Source organism: Podarcis gaigeae (assembly GCF_964106915.1).
Source record: "Podarcis gaigeae genome assembly, chromosome: 8".
Classification (NCBI taxonomy): Eukaryota; Metazoa; Chordata; class Lepidosauria; order Squamata; family Lacertidae; genus Podarcis; species Podarcis gaigeae.
In genome coordinates, this window is record NC_139684.1 from 72,256,620 (window position 1) to 72,276,187 (window position 19,568).

The window sequence follows — 19,568 nt, forward strand, 5'->3', positions numbered from 1 at the left end:
CATATACATTGCCAGAAGATGTACAGCAGAGAAGGGTCACTTTGACGTGTGTTGAAGAAGTCCAAATAAGCCCCGGAGCTGCTGATGAGACAGGTGTGAGGAAGCAGAACTCCATGGCTGTGGCTGCCAGAAAGGAAGTGTACACACAGGATTCAAGCCTAATTTTAGAATGAGTCACCATGCCAGTGAATTGCCAATATGGGACAGAATGGCAGAGAGGCACTTTTGAATCCATTGTGCATTTCTGACCACTGCAGGATCAGCATTTGAGTTACCAATGCAGGGAAATGCAAAAGCAGAATTAAACTCTAACCCCACTTTCAGGATTTCAGCTAGGGCTGCAAAGGGCATTGTGGGTGCACCACTGCTTGTTTAAATGTTTCACCTGCAGCAATTAGAAGGTGAGCATGTTTAGCTTCAGCAGTTAAAAAATCCAGACACACTGGAGCAATCGAGGTGAGTTTCCTCCCCTAGCCAGTTAGCAGCTCATTCCATCTGTAGTGTTACACATTAAAACAAAGCAAGAAAACCCTTTGAAAGAGCAGAGGCCCTTGGATTTGCTCACTGTCATCTTCAGATAAGGGCCAAACTAGAGAGGACACCATTTGCACAAGTAGCAATTGTTTGTTTTATTTTCAGGGTAAAAAACCAAAAACAAACCAGAGGTAGGCTGTGTTTTGCAGATCATGACTCTGGCAAGCAGGGGTACAGAGGCTTTATCATTCTGCTCTCCACTGTAATCCCAATCTGGATCAGGGCTGTTATTTAAATTAGTAGGCTACCCAGATTCCAAAAAACACCTCCCACCAATACCTGCATATATATATATATATTTTTTTAAAGCAGCATCAGCATGGTTGCTAATTGCTTGAATGGTACTGCACCAAGTTTGGTCCCAAAGAGATTGTGTAAACCAGGGGTGGCAGATATTTTTCAGGGCTGCATTCCCTTCTGGGCAGTCTTCTGCAGGACACAAGCCAGTGGAGGGCAAACCCAGAGGCAGAGCAACAAAAAACAAACACTTAAGGAATATGTGAAGCAGGGCTGGTGAAATGTTTGGCCCAGGAAGAGGGTGTGTGGCTTGGTAAGAGTCCCGGGGGCCTGAGGTTCCCCACCCCTGATGTAAACAACAGCAGGCTTCTATCTCCACTAATGGGCTCTGCCTTCACAGCAGAAATTGGGAGGGTGTCAGCATGTGCAGCAGCAGCAGCAGGAATCCTGCTGGAATGGTGAATTTCAAGACCCATCTCCATCTCTCCGTGAGCCATATTCCCAACAAGAACCTTGTCTGGGATTAAAGGCGTTAGCAGAAAATGTTGCAGGAAATGATGGCACTGAGCAGCACAGGCAGAATGGTGAAGGAGGGTGCAGTGCAGCTTTTGGCGGCCAGCCGGAGCCCTGCAGAGAGGAAGAGATGGTTATCAATCAGCTTCCCTGTCCAGTTACTGGCAGATAATTTGAGACAAGCCTCGCAGGGGGATACTGCTGCATCGCACTTAGAAAGTGCTTCAGAAGGCACAAAGTGTTTCAGGTCCACCTAGGCGTACATTTTGACAGGAGTGTTTGACAAATGCAGCTGTGATTTGTTTTAACAGCACTTTAACACCTAGGCTTCTTAATTAACCACAGTTAAAACTAACTAGTTCCCCAAATTTCTGTGTCTTTACAACTGAAGCCAACCTATATCAAAGGCTCGGATTTTAAAGTTTTGCATTCACAGTTTGAATGACAAAATGGCAAAGCTGAATATTTGCCAATTTTCTTTTTGGTTCAAGCCACAATGCTGTGCTCGCCTAAGATAGGGTTGTGATACGTCCAGAATTTTCCAGACGTACTGCAGTTGGCAGCAGTGTCTGGGTGGAAATTGGCAATATGTTTGGGAAAATCTGGATGTAGAGCAGTGCCATTTTTGCAATTTTCCTTTAAAATGCCTCAAAAAAAGTGATTTTGCAAAAAATAATAATGCAATAACTTTGAGCAAAACTAAACAAAAAAAAAGCTCAACAAATTTTCTGTCTGGATTTTTACGGTTTGAACACTATCCTAAGATGTAAGATGAACTCCTGCCACTGATGAACATTGCTATGTCTGCTTGCAGGAAATGGAAATTACACACCTGCTGGGTTATTTAAAATCAACAAGCTGCGTTTCTTTGGCACACAAACACCCCAAAATTATTATTAATTCAATGTATTAAATCAAGCTTTCTGTTCCTCATGTTCCTTGCTGAATTAATCTAATTTACAACTTGGGGAAGAAAACAGCAGCACCCCCGCCCTGCGCCACAGTCATGGGAGAGACAGAAAGATTCTCTTAGCGTCGTTTGTGAGAACAGTCAATGCTAGGCAGTGCCCAGGTGCCCAAGCCTTTGTGCCGAGAGGAAAGTGTCTTGCCTTGATCAAGAGAATCATCATATCTCAAGAAAGGACCAGCTGAGACAATGCCCGATGGAGGCTTCCTTCCAGCAATCACAGGGCCTGGCTTGTCACAATTCTGAAAGAAGGGGAGGAAATGGGACCTTATTGTTTTGTCTAGAGGATTCTGCATAGGTTAGCTCTGTAGTCTCAGCACTCCTGTGGGTACCAAGATGATAGTCAGGCTACCGTATTTTTCGCTCTATAAGACGCACCAGACCACAAGACGCACCTAGTTTTTGGAGGGGGAAAACAAAAACAAAAAAAATATTCTGAATCTCAGAAGCCAGAACAGCAAGAGGGATCGCTGCGCAGTGAAAGCAGCAATCCCTCTTGCTGTTCTGGCTTCTGGGATAGCTGCGCAGCCTGCATTCGCTCCATAAGACGCACACACATTTCCCCTTACTTTTTAGGAAAGAAATAGTGAGTCTTATAGAGCAAAAAATACGGTAATTTCCCAGCCCATTGCTAGTCTGTTTTCTGTCCAGGTTGATGCAGGTATATCAGGATCATACCTAGATTTTTAACACAAGTCAAGATCGCCTGGGTAATTTTCCACCTCTCTGATCTTAATCACTCTCCAGATGAGGCTATGAGGGCTACCACCAGCTCTCAAAGCTGTTGCCTTGGCCTGATCTGACTCAGAAACCTTGACCCTGTGTGTGTCAGCATGCAACATCCTTGGGAAGCTGCCAAGGACCAAGACTCCCAACAGGTAACCACTGCTGATGCCTGCCCTAGGTACCCCTTTAACTCCATTCTGAGCACTGGAGTCGCTCAGCTGCCATTTAAATGCCCCTGATATTTCCCAGGGAACTATGAGAAACTGACCACCATTTTGATTTCGCACAATACCCCAGAATGGCACTATGGTGGGGGCATTGTGGGAAACTTAAATGGTTCTATAGGAGTGGAAAGAACTCTGCTTCCGCCACCAGGTAAGTCCACAACACCAGGGCAACCCATTGGCATGGGAGGAGCCCACTATGCCCCGCTCAAACCTGGAGCCAGCCTTGTTTGCGGTTCCTCCTTTTCCTAACTCACCATGGTACACCTGGCGGTAAGGAAGCTGCAGAGGCGGATACGACAGTGCAGGTACACCTCCTCCAAATCTGGGATGAAGGCAAAGACACTGAAGGAGAAATGGCCAGTGAGGGACACTGCATCCTTTTCAACTACCACGGTGCCGTCTCGAGGGTTTGGACACCTGCAATGAGAAGGTGGCATAGGGCAGAGGATTGAGAGTTGCAGGGGCCTGGTGAGATCAAGGGCTTGTTCACCTGTGCAAGTTTATCACTCGTTTGACTGAACTCGCAGGTGCAAAAGACCCTCCGCAAGACTTTCCTGTCCATCCAGGGTCATCACAACGATCTTCCATTAAGACAATCCTGACATTCAGCTAGGAGTCGCTGAGTGTTGACTGATCATCAGCTGAGAAATCACATTAGGCTGGTTCACGTAGAGGCGTTTTCATACTTGATCTCTGCAACTTCAAGGGATGATGGGCAGAGGGGCACTGCAGATGTTGCACCACAGTTTCTGAGACCCAGGCCTTAATAAGGAACATTTCCATCCCTTTCATCCCTTGGGCTGTGTTTTCCTTCCCCATAAATTTTATACGCGGGAGCCAGAAAGGGATCAAGACTACAACATGGACAGGGAGGAGAGAGTCTTCAACCCTGTGGTCTGAATTGGAACTGCAGCTCCCCTTTGCAGTGGGAAGGGAGCTCTCTGCATTGAAGACATCAAGTGTGCAAGTGTGGAGGGCTCAGTTTCTGATCAGGATTATAGTGGGGGCAAGAGTTTAAGACTCCCCCCTTCCTGCCCAGCATGTTATCCACCCAGTTTGAGGTCTCTATATCAACTACTTAGATGTTTTGTTTTAAGAAAAACATAAGGACTAAATATATGAATAACATCATTTCTACACACAGAGACTTTGCGCCTGCCCATTAGGGGGAATAGGAAGCCTCGAACATATATATTTTTAGATGTCCTTTTTATGTTGAGATTTGTAGAGACACCATTGATCCTCTGCTGAAGAGGCTCTCCGATCTTTCAGACAAGTCTAAACTTAATCCTCTCTTAGGCAAAGATCATAAGATGACCTGGCTGGTAGCCAGATTCTGCACCCAGATTTGTAGGCACAGATCATCGTCTAGAATAAAATAGTTTACTAGGAAAATGCTGAAGTTGCCCTTTGGGACACCTCAGGGTCAATTTTTTATGGTGGCCCAAATCTCAGTTGTACAGGTGTATGTATATATCTTAATTTTAACTCATGAGCTATTGCTGCAATCTGCTCCGATTGTATATTTTATCTTTATGAACGCTGTTTTTATTGTGTTATGTGAGCTGGTCTTTGACCGTAATAAATTATGTACCTGTGCATTATTTCTAGTTTGATCCTCAGTTAAGAGAATATGCAAGTTAGGTTCTTGTCTCACTACACTGCAGTCCCTCTACTTCTCCCCTTCTTCATACATATTCAGCTTGAATGCTGTGGCTTTCTTCTCTAGCTGCCCTTTCATGCCAGGTGTCCTGGCACTCAGCCCATGGTCGATGTCTAAAAGGCATCAACAGCCAAACCCAAGTGTCCTCCCGATTCTCAACCCCTGTTCTCCAGTGCCATGAATTCTCTCTTCTCCCTGCCTGTCTCCTCCAGTTAGTAAGCCCTGTTCCCTTTCGAGCAGACCACGCAAACAGGAAGAGGCAAGCAGCTTACTGGTTGGTGATGATATCCCACCGAATGCTGGAGGAGGCGTCTTTGTCCGGTGTGGCCCAGCACGACGACAAGGTCAGTACAAAGCGGGTGGCGTCTGCCCCCGAAATGCTGATGCCCACATAGGCCCTGTGATTGACAGTGAGTAGGATAGGGCTCTGGGTGAAGGGCCGGCTGTACTGAGGGTCTTGGTACAAAGTCATGGTGGTCTGGTAGCTCCCTTGGCCGGAGGTGAGAGTGGTGTTAATGATGCTATCAAAGGGGTAAAACATAAGAGAGTTACAACGCTGGAGCAAGCAACGGGGCAGCACTGCACTTTCTTGGGCTCAGGAAGAGGACTGATGGGAGATGAAGAGTGAGGAAGAAGGAAGATTTGAAAAGCAGGAGGTTGGAAGGACACAAGAGCAATGTTTTGAGGGTGGGAAACCTCTGCTTGGCCTTTGTTGGAGTCAAGCGTACTGAATTGGGAGGCCTTCAGTCTGGTCCAGAAAGTAGATTCTTATGATAGAGGAATGCAAAGGTACCTAAATTTGAAGCAAATAAGAGCAAAGGAACAAAGAACTTTGGAGCCAACATGGTGAACCTAGGTAAAAGGCCTGGAGTATTTGAAGCCATATGAGTGGAAGAGGCACAGAAAGGCCTCTGCAACTGAAAGATGCAAGCAAGGAAAGATGGGGAGGAGCACAGCGAGAGGATACAAAGACAGCTCTCTGCAAGGGACCAGGTGCTGCTGGAGCCAACGCTGGAAAGACGCAAATATTACAAGGATGTGAAATCCTGCATTGGGGCGTTTGGCTTCTCTGTCCTGTCCTTCCAGCCGAACTCACTCCTGGATGGGATGGATGGCAGATGCCATTGAAAGGTTCACGTTCAGCGGGTAGGCGCAGGAGAAGCGCAGGAAGAGAAAGCGATCCCTGCTGATCACCCCTCCGTAGGTGTTCTCCACACGGCCCTCCACTGCGTTGAAGTAGATGGCATGGGTTGTGTTGATCTGGAAATAATGCAAGGAAAGAACTTTGTGAGGCCCACTGCAACGTAAACGGACATAGAGGGCAGATTTTCCTTCCTTGCTTTGGCAGCGTCCCTCCTCCCAGACTCCAGGAGTCTGGAAATAATACCGACATCTCCCTTAGTGTAAGCCAGTTAGGTAATGGTAAAGGTACCCCTGCCCGTACGGGCCAGTCGTGTCCGACTCTAGGGTTGTGCGCCCATCTCACTCAAGAGGCCAGGGGCCAGCGCTGTCCGGAGACACTTCCAGGTCATGTGGCCAGTGTGACGAAGTTGCTCTGGCGAGCCAGCACCAGCGCAACACACGGAAACGCCATTTACCTTCCCGCTATAAAGTGGTACCTATTTATCTACTTGTACTTAAGTGTGCTTTCGAACTGCTAGGTGGACAGGAGCTGGGACAGAAAGACGGGAGCTCACCCCGCCACGGGGATTCGAACCACCGACCATACGATCGGCAAGTCCTAGGCACTGAGGTTTTACCCACAGCGCCACCCGCATCCCTAAGCCAGTTAGGTATCAGAGGCTAAAGGTAAAGGTAAAGGACCCCTGACAGTTCAGTCCAGCCGCGAACAACTCTGAGGTTGTGGCTCTCATCTCACTTTACTGGCCGAGGGAGCCGACGTTTGTCCCCAGACAGTTTTTCTGGGTCATGTGGCCAGCATGACCAAGCCGCTTCTGGCGAAACCAGAGCAGCGCATGGAAATGTCGTTTACCTTCCTGCTATTTATTTACTTGCACTTTGACGTGCTTTCGAGCTGCTGGGTTGGCAGGAGCTGGGACTGAGCAGCGGGAGCTCACCCCATCGCGGGGATTTGAACCGCCAACCTTCCGATCAGCAAATCCTAGGCTCAGTGGTTTAGACTACAGTGCTACCCGCCAGAATCTTGCTTTTTATGAGTCTATTTGAGGCTGGGTCATAGCTCATTGCTACATGCAGAAAGTACCAGGGTCACACCATCTCTGGTTAAAAGGATCAGATGGCAGATGGTATAGACAGTCTTCAAAGAGACTGTGATCTACTCCCAGTATATAAAAAAACTGGCAGTGATCTACCCATTGTCATTGGAGGGAGGAGGAGCATGCGTGGGGTGGGTGGGTGGATTGCCCAGAGTTGCTGAGCTTTTTTTTAGGAGTGAAGTGCCCAGAGTTGTTAAAATTTTGGGGGAAAGGATTGCACAGGGTTTTTTTAGCTCCCCCCCCCCCGTAACTTTTTGTACACAATAAGGATCCCACGATCTACCAGGTTCAGTCAGGGATCTACCAGGAGATCACAATCTACTGGTTGGACATCCCTGGCAGCGGCGTAGCGTGGGTTGTCAGCACCCGGGGCAAGGCAAGTAATTTGCGCCCCCTAACCCCTAACCTGCCGCCGCTGCCAGCTTCTTCTTGCTGCTGCCTGGTCTGGTCTGGTGTGGTTCTCTCCCACGCTCAGCGCTGCGCTGGGCGGCCGCTGCACTGTCCCTCCCCCAGATAGTCCCTCTCTCTCTCTCTCTCTCTGCACCGCACGCCTGGCACCCACCCCCTCCACAGTGGGCGGCGACCCGGCGGCTCGAATCGGATTCGCACAGCCAGCACTGCAGTGAGAGAGAGTGAGTGAGCCAGGTAGGGGCAGAGAGCTGCGAGTGCGAGCGCGCCCTCCCCCAGATGTTGCGCCCGGTGCAGCCGGTCCCCCCTGCACCCCCCACGCTACGCCACTGATCCCTGGCACAGACATAGGAAACTGACTTCTGCTTCTATTATTTGCTCATCTCATCTGTCTACTCTGACGGCAAACAGCTTTCTAGCATCTCAGTCAGGCAGAGATATTTTGCATAGCCTTGCTGCTACCTATTTCAGCACAGAGGCTTTTTTTTACTGGAGCAGCAGCTGCACGTTGGGATATCTGTCAAGTGTTCCTTCATGAGTGGGGTGGGGAGAGGGGAGGCTTCATGCTGGATAATTCTCCCCACCTCCATTGTGGTCCCACAGGTCTTCTGCACAGTATCAAAGTAGAAGAGGAGCCTGTCTCCGACAAGCGTGCCAGCGCAGGTGGGATCTGCCAAATGCAGTTCCTCGGCGGGGAATCCATCGGCGAAGAGCAGGCAGCGGGAGAGAGACACAGCACTGTTGCTGCCACCGCATGTCAACCGGTAATCTGGAGGGAGAAAAGGAATTTGGCAGCCTGGCCCTGTTTCTGACAGCTGGGTTGTTGCAGGTGACAGCTGACGATATTGTTGCTGGAGCTGGAGCCCTCCAGCGTGTGGCAAGACGAGGGCCGCTCTGCGATGGCCGGGACCCACACATGCGGCCCTCGGTTTGACGGCACGACACCGGAGGAATGTGTGAATACCGACATTATGTAACACGAAGCAAGTCCATGTTTCAAAGGCAAATGCAAAGACAAAAAAGGAAAAGCTGTGGTCCTTGTTTACCATAAGAAGCCCGTTTGGCAGGGCTATAATCTCTGTGGCAGAAGCAGCCCCATTTCCCGTTTTTCTCACCGCACCATTCATTCTCTCCGCATGCCAAGTCAAGGCAGGGGTCCGTTGCGGCTAAAGAAAGGAAAACAGGTTTAGTTGCAGGAATTAGTGGTGGTCTTAGGTAATTACAGACTCTGAACTTCACGTGGATGGGTCTTTTTGGATCATAGTATGCATTACTTTCCTTGCTTCACAAAGTGGTAAGCCAGACCTGGGTGGATGTGGGGGGGGGGGGCAACTTGCTTATATTGCTGAATGGGGCCTTCTACCTTTGCTCCAAAGTCTTCTCCTGATGGTTCCACATACTGAGGAACTCCCTCTATTCCTGTGAGCTTGTGTGTACTGAAGAAGCAGGGAGATGGGGGTGTTGAAACTACGCAAGCTACAGAGAGGAATATTTCAAATGTTTACAGTTTTTAAAGATACCACACACAGAGAGTTACACACACACACCTTTAGTCAGTGATTTAAATATCATGATGTTCATTATCTTTTGTGATTGCTGAGGGAGAAAGGCAAGGCAAGTCACGGAATGCTGATAAACATTCCAGCCTCTGAGGTGGAAGTGAAAGCCAGTTTGGCTGTAGGGGAAATCTCAATAGGGCCCAAGGGTTAGAATGCAGCCCTCTATCTGACAATGGTTAGTCAACCCCTGCTCTGAGGAAGTCTAAGAGTTCAGGGACATAGAAAGTAGGGGAAGTCTGTCAGCGGCAGCACTAACTGAATAAATTACGAGCCTCGCACCAGCACAGCAGACTTTCCAAGGATTGTTTTTTACCTACATTTAATTACCCTGTGTAGTCACAAAGGTTGGTTTTCCATCCCTTTCTAGTTAATGGACTTAGGGTGCTTCCAAAAAACCTCTCTAAGAAGTATTGGTCTTGTTTTGTTTGAAGGGAGATCAGATAATGTCCACCATTTATTTATTCAGCATTCATTCTGATTTGTTTGTGGGGAGGTTAGATGAAGTTGCATCAAAGCAAATATTACCCCACACTTTCCAGTGTATTTCCCCGCCACTTTTCTTGTTGCAAAGTCTGAACATTTGGAAGGTGGATAAGACATCCTGATCAGCTGTAATTGCATTTGCCAGTTTGTAACTGAATCCCACATGGAAAGAATGAGAATCTGGAAGCCCCTTTAACCCCAGTTGCCCCCAAGATGGACAGATAGCTGATGAAACTGGAACTCACGGCACCGGGCAGCTGCTCTCCAGCCACTGGCGTGGACCCCATGAAGAAGACACAGTTCCTCGTAAGCGCTGAGGGCCACACACAACATGCCATTAGCCACCCCATAATGGCACAAGTCATATAAGCAGGACAAATAAAAAGGAGAAGGGTCCACATGCCAGTGGCACTCAGCAAATGGTCCTGATTTGTTAACCAGGACCCCACAGACCTCTTCATATTCCTGGGGATCTTTGCATGGCTCTAGTGCTACAGTGTCATCCAAGCACCTGAAAAGTAAAGACAGGAGGTTTTAGTCCCAGCAGACGCCTTTCTGTGGTCACTGGCCAGAGTTGGGCATGAAAAGGAAAGAGCCTGGGCAAACCTTGGGCTTGCATGTAAATTACATTGGCATTGTGGGACAAGCATGTTGGTTCTATGAGGCTGGTTTAAGTTTAATTAATGCATGAAAGGGTTAACACCATAGAGGAAGCTGTCCTGCCAGGCTTAGCTATGTCACTTCCCTTCGGGAGGAAACTGGTAATCCAGCTCAGTGTGTGAAGAGGTTTGAGCTAGTTGCTCCAGCTCAGCCACATGGCTCTCACTAGCCACTTTTGAGTTCCTATACCAATAATTTAGGAACTTTCACCATTTTGGAACTAAGCTAAGTTTTACTGCCTATGAAACTTTTTCTGAATGCTCTATAGAAAAGCACATGAATCTGACCTTTGGAGAGTTTGTAAGTACTGTAAAACATTTTAACTTACCAAACCATGGTCCTTTCCTATGCTGGAGGAAGTGGAAAACTTTGAAGGGAATTTTAAAATGCACATTTTCTATATTTTATTTTGCTGGATATTTTGTGATTTTAAATCCCTACTGGGGTCTTCTCCCTAAAAAGTACTTGCCCCAAACTTGGATCTTGACAACCAGGAATATCTCTGTCTCTCTCTCTCTCTCTCTCTCTCTCTCTCTCTCTCTCTCTCTCTCTCTCTCTTGCCCCAACATAAATTATGTTGTTCTGTTCATTTCAGTGCAATGGGAATACAATGCAAATAGGGGTGATGTAATCAATTACGTATTACTTGACTTAAAGCAGCAGTTTTAATTTATTTTTAATCTTTGTTGGAAGCTGCCCAGAGTGGAGTATAAATAAATTAATTATTATTATTATTATTATTATTATTATTATTATTATTATTATTATTATTACCATATATTCGCCAGGTAGATTTTCATTTTGCACTTTGGACAACTAAGCAAACACTGGCCATTTCCACTTATGTTTCCATTTCCACTGGAATTCTCAGACATCTTTACTTCAGTGTGACCAAGAGAAAAGCTTTGTTAGCACTCATTTTATTTCCTACTAATCTTGTTCAGAGGTCATGGTTTAAAACAGACTCTAGCTAAATAAGCCATCTCTGCTACATGTGATTTGAAGTTAGCTTGCTTTGAAACTGACTTGAGAAACGCTGGCTGTACTGAACCATTTGGTGGCTTGAGCTGAATGCTGAGGACGTGCTCAGTACAGCTCACCTGAACGCTCTTATTGCCTGTGCCTTACGCCACACCACACCTTGCTGAGCAGAGAGAGAAAACTGAGGGGGAAGAGATATTCTGTACATCACTCCCTTCACATCAAGGCATCAGCATTCATCGGTCTGTAAAGATGATGCCACGAAAAGACCAACAAAGTGTTAAACGCTGCAATATCGACCCCTCTTACCCCGTTGGGCTTGTATCTGTTTTCCAGGCATTCCCAAACTGCAAGTCATTCTGGGCTCTGCTTCCATCAGGCAGGACTTTATCGTCTCTACGGATGCCGTTGAAATTCCCACACATTCCACACAGCTTCCCCTGGTGTTCTGGTCCTGCATGGATAAAGAGTGTGTGGCGGCCGTTGTATTGGATCTCCACACCGGCTACTGTTTTTATTGTCACAATGTTTTTGACCTTGGAAATAGCACCCAGGGCTCCCAGGCTGTGGGGTAGTTGCACTCTTTCCTGGTTGACCTGTGATTGAGGCAGTAAGCATATCAGATGTGCCAGAGAAAGGTTTTTAGCCACCTGTGATCATTTCACAACAAAGTACAGATTTCGTCATTCAGTTCAATTGCACTGAAATTGTTTCCCAGGACCTCATTGTAATTGTGATTTATTGAAGCAAGCTTCTTTCCCAGCTCTCCATCTGATAAATGCCTAAGGGAGCTGACAATAGGAGTGTGGCTAAAAGGAAAACTAACCCGTAACAATGTGAATTTTTTAATTAAAAAAACACCGACGAAAAATGCAATTGTGAAGGCAGCTAAAACGAAATTCAAGCGGGGCACTAAATAAAATACCAAATCTGACTAAGCAGATAAATAAAATGGTGCCAGCATAAAGTAGCCTTAAGGAGGAGGTGGAAAACCAACAAGGGTGAGATGGGCAGGAATGCCACCTAAGTAATTCTGTCACCATTGGGCAATTGCTGTTCCCGATACCAAACTCTGACATCATTTTTATTGCATTTTCTGTAAGCAGTTTTGAGAGCCTCTGGAGAATATAAAGCAGGATAAAAGCATTTCCAACCCCCCACAAATAACTATGCACCATATCCAGAAATCTTCCACGTACCTCTGCTGTTTGGCCACTCCCTAGGATTATATGAAAGCTCAGCATTTCATTCTTCAGCCAGACTTCCACTCGGCTCACAAAAGATACCCGCGGGTTTCCCTGGTGCCTGTTCTCTGCAACAACCCGGTAGAAGAAGAGAGGGGAGGGGTGGCAAGTCCTGGAGATCTCATAGGCGCAAGTGCCCTGGAAATGCGCCACAGCCCCATCAAAGGTGAAGTAGTGAGGGTCCCCAGTGACCGTGCAGGTTCCCCACCGTGTATGGCAGCCTAGCTTCCCATTCTTCGCAGCACACTTCTGGCCGAGGTTACAGCTGGCTGGGACACAGCGGAAGTCGGAAGGGCCGTCACAGATGCACCTCTCACGGCAACCAGGGAGCCAGACCTGCTCCCCAATCTACAAGCATAATGGAAGGTTGTGAGCTAAAGGATTTGCTACAGATATTGATGGTGCACAGCTTGAAGTGACTGGATGCAAAAAAAAAAAAAAAAAAACCCAAACGCAACCCTGATTCCTTTTAGAATAAACATTGAACCCTTTTGTTTGATTCAAAACTTTACTTGCAGAACTTTCTTCAAAACATAACAAAAAGATTAAAGACACACCCAAGTCATTCCATATGATACAGTGGTACCTTGGTACTCAAATGCCTTGGTTCCCAATGCCAAAAACCTGGAAGTAAGTGTTCTGGTTTTCAAACGTTTTTTGGAAGCCGAATGTCCAGTGCGGCTGTCAGCTAATGTTTCTGGGGCGCCAGCACCATTCAGAAGCTGTGCCTTGGTTTTTGAACATTTCAGAAGTCAAACAGACTTCTGGAACGGATTAGCTTTGGCACTTTTGTTTTTGCTATTTTTTTGTGTTTTGGTTTTTGAGTTTTCTTTCGGTTAATTTGTTTTTGTGAGTGTGTGAAACCCAGTTTAGCTACTGATTGATTGTGTGACTGCGGAAATGGATACCCCCCCCCCCAAAAAAAAACAATGACTATCATCAGTGCAGGTAAGAAAAAAAATTTATTATTATTTTTATCATCTACAATACTATCTTATTTATTTTATAGTACAGTACATTGATTATTGCTTTCATATTATGGATCAATGGTCTCGTTAGATAGTAAAATTCATGTTAAATTGCTGTTTTAGGGGTTGTTTTTAAATGTCTGGAACGGAGTAATCCATTTTGTATTACTTTCTATGGGAAAGCGTGCCTTGGTTTTGGAACGCTTTGGTTTTGGAACGGACTTCTGGAACAGATTAAATTTGATGAAATACACTCAGAATCGCAAAGTGATTTCATGCTCTTTATTCAGCTCATAGTGGTGAGGAGGGAATGAAAGTCCCCTCAAAGTATCTGCTTTATATACATTATTTACACAATAGGCTGCACGTGATTGACTAATTCTGGAATTCTCCTGTAGGCCAATCAGGTTGTGGATTCACTTCTATCTGGAACTGGATTGGGTGGCTCCTGCCGACCAATCATACTGCTGCATTGTTCTAGGACCAATCAGACTGCTGCATTCTGAATCCTATTGTTCTAGGACCAATCAAACTGCTGCATTTTGGATCCTATTGTTCTAGGACCAATCAGATTGCTGCAGTTTGGATCCTATTCAACTCAGTACATAACATTTGAGAACTAAGATACCACTGTATCTTGTGCTGTCTAGCACAGGTTCAGCATCCTAGAAATAAAAGCTAATTCCAAACAGACCTAGAAGCACAGGTCATTTAAAGCCTCCATTTTGCCTGGAGCTGTTTTTTTCCCCCTCCAGGAGACTCTTTCACACATTTCTATTCCCACTAAGCCTGGAAACAAAGGACTAGAGCCATCACCCTTCCAAGATGGCAGATTTGCAATTCAATAGCCTCCCATGTGATCTAAAGTTAAACACTCCCATGTTAGCTAGAGAGAACAACAAAAGTTAATTATCAACCCATTAAAGAGCCCAGAGAACTTAGTAAACTCCAATGGAATTTCCCGTGCGTTGAAACTTTTCAGCAACACACACAGGCATTCTCAATTTCAGTGTCAATTAAACACTTGTACTTAACAAAATATGGCCACTGTCAAGCTGTGTCTACTCAGTGAGGAGCACAGGGCCTGCAGAATGCCCTCTGGTGGGCTTCCTTGTTTATGCTGGTGTCCTCCCAGTGGACTAATGAAGCACCAGTTCTCCTCCAATCAGTACCAGGCAACTGCCATTTTAATTTACTACAATATCCCAGATATAAGCATCACTCCAGAGCACTGTAGGTAAACGGGAGCCATTTGAGGATTAAGGGCAGCAGGGAGAGAAAAAGCCCGTTGTGGCTACATACACTGGAAAGCAGGGATGTGGACCCTCACCTTATAATGCAGCCCTTTGTGCACACAGCCACACTGCTGTTCTGGGATGCATCTGTCTCCGCTGCGCAGGTACCCTCTGTCACAGAAACACCCTTCAATGCACATAGGAAGGCAGTGGGGCTTAATCCAAGCACTGAAGCAGACGTCCTGGCAGGGAGGCCCACAGAGCTCGTAGTGGCTATTGGCAGGACAGTCAAAGCCTGCTCAGGAAAGAAGAGACATGGAATGAGAAGCAGAGTGCCATTAAGGGAGGGGAAGACCCAAAGCACAGGTGGGAAACTGCAGACACAAGGGGCCAAATTCAGCCTTTTAGCGCTCGCTCTCTCTCTCTCTCCCCCTCCCTTGGAACTCTCTCCAAGCCTCACCCCTCACCAGCCCTGTTGTGCACCCTCTCCTTGAGTGTTCTTGCCTGGCTGGAATGTGTCCTTGAACTTAGAGTTGGAAGTGACCCAAGGGACTTCTAGTCCAATGCCCTGCAATACAGAAATCTCAGCTAAAGCATCCTCATGCATTCATAACACCTCGTGCTTGTTTGGATGGAGGACAGGGGAAAAAAGGGGGTGCTTATCCATATTATGAAGATCACAGGCCCCAGACCAAGTGCTTGTTAGCCTGTTTGATATTCTTCCCCTGGTCAAAACTGTCTCAATCTCCATTGTAATGGGGGCAGACAACAAATAAAGTGCAAACATAAGTATAGATATTATTGACTGTTTTTCAGTCTTTCTGCAGACCACCTGAATCACTCTTCTTGTAGAAGAAGAGTTCGGATTTGATATCCCGCTTTATCACTACCGGAAGGATCTCCTTTCCCTTCCTCCCCCACAACAAACACTCTGTGAGGTGAGTAAGGCTGAGAGACTTCAGAGAAGTGTGACTGGCCCAAGGTCACCCAGAAGCTGCATGTAGAGGAGCAGGGAAGCGAACCCGGTTCACCAGATTACAAGACTACCACTCTTAACCACTACACCACACTGGCTCCCAGTAGAACACCAGTAGTCCACGGATCACAATTTGAGAACTCTTGGTTTTAAGCCTAATTTGTTACAGAAAAGCAATACATCAAATTAGCTATACTGCAGTCCAAATTGTGAGGCAGTAGTGGTTTCGGCCTACCACAGAAAGTCTCTGTCCTCCAAGGTGAGATGGTAACATTGGCTCTCTGGCAAGCCATTACGTATGTCTGAATGGACCGGCACAAGGTGTTGTTGTCCCCGACAGAGAGATGAAAGTAAAAGATGCAGTCGGTCAGATAAGGCTCTGGATCAACTTGGGAGTGGCAAGAAGCAAACGGCCCATCTGGATTCTGGATGATCCAGCACATAGATTTTGACCAGATGAGATCAAACATGGGGTGAGAGGCACGAGATTCATCAAGGTCACCCAAATGCAACGTGTTTTTTGTTGTGGAGCTATTTTTCAATGGGAAATCATCACCAACAGCTCCATTAAAGTTCCCACACAGCCCGCAGGTCTGGCCTCGGTATTGAGGGGGAAGTGTGACAAGGAGACCGTGGTCCAGGTCATAGATCACCGTTAGCCCAACGTCTGCTTTTAAAGTTGTGTAAAAGCCATGCTGATAAATGGCAGTTCCCAGGGCCTGGATTTGCACTGGGAGGTTTAAAGTCATGCCGTCAATCTGTATGAAAGGAAACGACAAAAGCAGGTTAGTCCTGCCAACTGAAACCTCAATGGCCAAACTACACAGAGTGAAGATGGGTCAGGGGTTCCCAATTACCACTTCTTTGCTGTAAAGTGGCCATGGAGAAGGGATTTTGCAGCAGAGATACATCCAATGTGGGCATGTGCTTAACCCTTTCCCCACCACCTTTCTACTGCGGCTGCAACCATGTCCCTTGCAACAAGCCACGGCCCTCCTCTTGGCACAGCACATAGCATATGTGGGAAGCTCCATCAGGATAATCTGAGCATCTTGCAGCGGCGGAACATCGGTTGGGGTTCACAGCGGCAAAGAAGCTGAGCAACAAATGACAAAGTTCCTGGTTTGAATCTCACCTCTGTCACAAACTCATGAGGGAAGCCACTCTCTCTCTCTCTCAGCTTCAGCCATCCCATCTTCTGTATGGGGAATAATGATACTGACTTGCCTTACATTAAGACTAGCTAACCGCTGCCCTAATCCAGGCCTAATCTGTCTGCCTCCCCATGGACCACCCCGATTTTTATGGTGGTAGCAAAAAAAGGAAGGGACACTTAGGGAAGACATGGTCTAGGGGTGGTTGGTGCCTAAATCTATCTGCCCAGCTCAGCCCAGCATCCTGACTAGGACATAAACCATTCCATCTTTGGTCATCAGACTGATCATTTGAGTAGCATGGAAGGGCCAATCACATCCCTCCTCCTCTTCTTCCTCCCTCTCTTATCAGAACACTGCCCACTGATAAGCGGAGGCTGTGAGTAGTTTGTCTGCCCAGCATGTCTGTATGTTGTGTGTATGTCTAGTGTTGTCAAAAGTTGCTGTCTCCCTGCCGTGCTGATGGAGTGGTCCTCCCGTGTCTTTTCTGATTCTCCTCTGCTACAACTTGACGCCAAGGCTGCAGCCAAAAGAGCTGGGGAAGGAAGAGATTTGGATTTGATATCCCACTTTATCACTACCCAAAGGAATCTCAAAGTGGCTAATATTTTCCTTTTCCCTTCCTCCCCCACAACAAACACTCTGTGAGGTGAGTGAGGCTGAGAGACTTCAGAGAAGTGTGACTATCCCAAGGTCACCCAGCAGCTGCATGTGGAGGAGCGGGGAAGCGAACCCGGTTTCACCAGATTACGAGACAACCGCTCTTAACCACTACACCACACTGGCTTCTTAGCTGAGTTGCTGGTGGACCTGCATCTCTTCTCTCCCCTCCTTCGCACACTGACTTTTCTGCTCTGCCGAGTCTGGGGATGAGTTTAGGCAGAAGTTCAACACAGGCCTGGGCCTTTCCTGTTTAACCTCCAACATGGCTCCTACGTTCTTACCTTGACAGTACCCTGGTGTTCTCTCTGCAGAGATATCTGTGTATTGTTTGCTAGCACAAGCACTTCTGATATCACAGGTAAAGGATTTCCAGCCACATTCTCGGTCTTCACCTCAACTCTAAAAGATGGCAAGGACTCCAGTGCCCCACACAGTTCAACCACGACATTCGTGGAGGCACCATGGAAACCATAATGCCGCCCATCAAAGGCGATGTAGCTGAGAAACCCGGAAACCCGACAGGTACCGTCTGACAATTGGTGACACCCATACACCCCATTCTGGCTACCGCAAAATTGCCCGGGGCCGCATAAGAACCCTGCGCCACTGACGGCATGGACTGATTCATCACACCGGTATATCTTATGGCAATTCTCTCCTTCCTGGAAGAATGTTTCCCCTTTTAGGTAGTATCGGCCCTTGTAGCTGCAGCCGCACTGCTCCCGAAGCACACAGGCGGTGCCACTCAGCACTGAGCCAGCTTCACACTGGCATCCTTCTAAACAGGCAGGTGAGAAACTCCTGGGCACAGGTGGTTGTGAGCAAGAAGCTGGGGAAGCAGTTCCACAGAGCACATAGTTGCTATTCGATGGGCAGGTCAGCTCTGAAAGACACACACAGTGCAACACTTCCAGCAATGTTAAAGAAACATATATAAGAACATATGAAGCTGACTTACGAGTCAGACCACTGGTCCATCTAATCTCAGAATTGTTGACACCAAATGGCAGCAGCTGTCCAGGATTTTCAGACAGAGGACCTGGGGATTAAAATTGGGGCCTTGTGCATGCAAAGCAGATATTTTATCACTGAGCTATGTCTCTTCCCCAATTAAGGAATACTCTCCATGAAGGAGAGGTAGGTAAAATAAGAAAAATGGGAGGAAACTTCCATTCCAGCTGTTGACGATACAACAAGACACCTTAAAACTCTACTATTTGGAGTCTCACTTACCACAGCTGACAATCTTCCTCCATGGCTGAATGGTGCTGCCCTGAACCTGACACTGCCAAGCATAACTCTGAAGGGCCCTGCACAGGGTCTTATGGCTGCCCTGAGTGGCACACAGGTCTTTCACACAGGTCTCCATGTGCATTTGAGGATCTGCAAGGTCATGGCATTCTTTAAAGGGTCCATTTTGATCGCTAATCATTCCACAGCTGCCCTGAGATCTGAACTGGGCTGTCTCGGTTTCGGTGCATGAGGACGGGAGCCCAACCACTGTGCAGTGGAAAGGGGAGTTGGCATCCTTCCAGCTGTCGCCAAAAGCAAGGGCATCCTGAGCTAAGGAGCCGTTGGGGGTCCTGAAGTCATCGTGGTGGTTTCCATTGAAGTCTCCACCAAGGCCGCAGAGGGACTCGGAATAGGTTTCGGGAACAGAAACGGACACATAGTAAGACCAGTCGTAGGAAACGGAGAGGCCAAAATCAGTCTGGATGATGATGGATGAGCCTCTGAAGTAGGCATTGATCTTCCCTGATGCAAGAGTGAGGGGCAGGTTTGCCAGGAGGCCATTTACCTAGGACAAAAGGGTGATGCCAGAAACCTTTAGGAACTACTGAGACCCCCGTGCCAAACACAATTACCCCCATGCTGACTGGTGTGGTTTTTCAATATATATATTTTTAATTTTATTAAATGTTACCAAAAAAAAATGGAAAGAAAAAAAGAAATAGAAACAATACATAACCATACATAAAAACACATTATCTACACAATTTTCCAGAATGCAAACTAGAAAAGAAAGACAAAAGATAAAAGAAAGAAACAAGAAAAAAAATGAAAAGAAAAAATACTTTTCATAATCAATTTCATTTTTGATTAATTGATAATTGACTGGTGTGATTTTTAATA

General features: G+C 46.8%; 1 protein-coding gene across 1 annotated transcript; it reads right to left on the reverse strand.

The window, feature by feature from the left end:
• Positions 1–402: 402 nt before the first annotated feature.
• On the reverse strand, positions 403–19,306 carry LOC310850529 (alpha-tectorin-like; the record flags this gene model as incomplete). Its single annotated transcript, XM_083752050.1, has 15 exons — positions 403–1,398; positions 2,394–2,493; positions 3,459–3,621; positions 5,140–5,388; positions 5,964–6,127; positions 8,097–8,281; positions 8,559–8,678; positions 9,800–10,065; positions 11,505–11,791; positions 12,395–12,787; positions 14,738–14,937; positions 15,854–16,376; positions 17,717–18,318; positions 18,669–19,233; positions 19,301–19,306. The coding sequence occupies 15 exons, from the start codon at positions 19,304–19,306 to the stop codon at positions 1,304–1,306; spliced, it is 3,918 nt and encodes a 1,305-aa protein (XP_083608176.1). The 3' UTR covers positions 403–1,303.
• Positions 19,307–19,568: the final 262 nt, after the last annotated feature.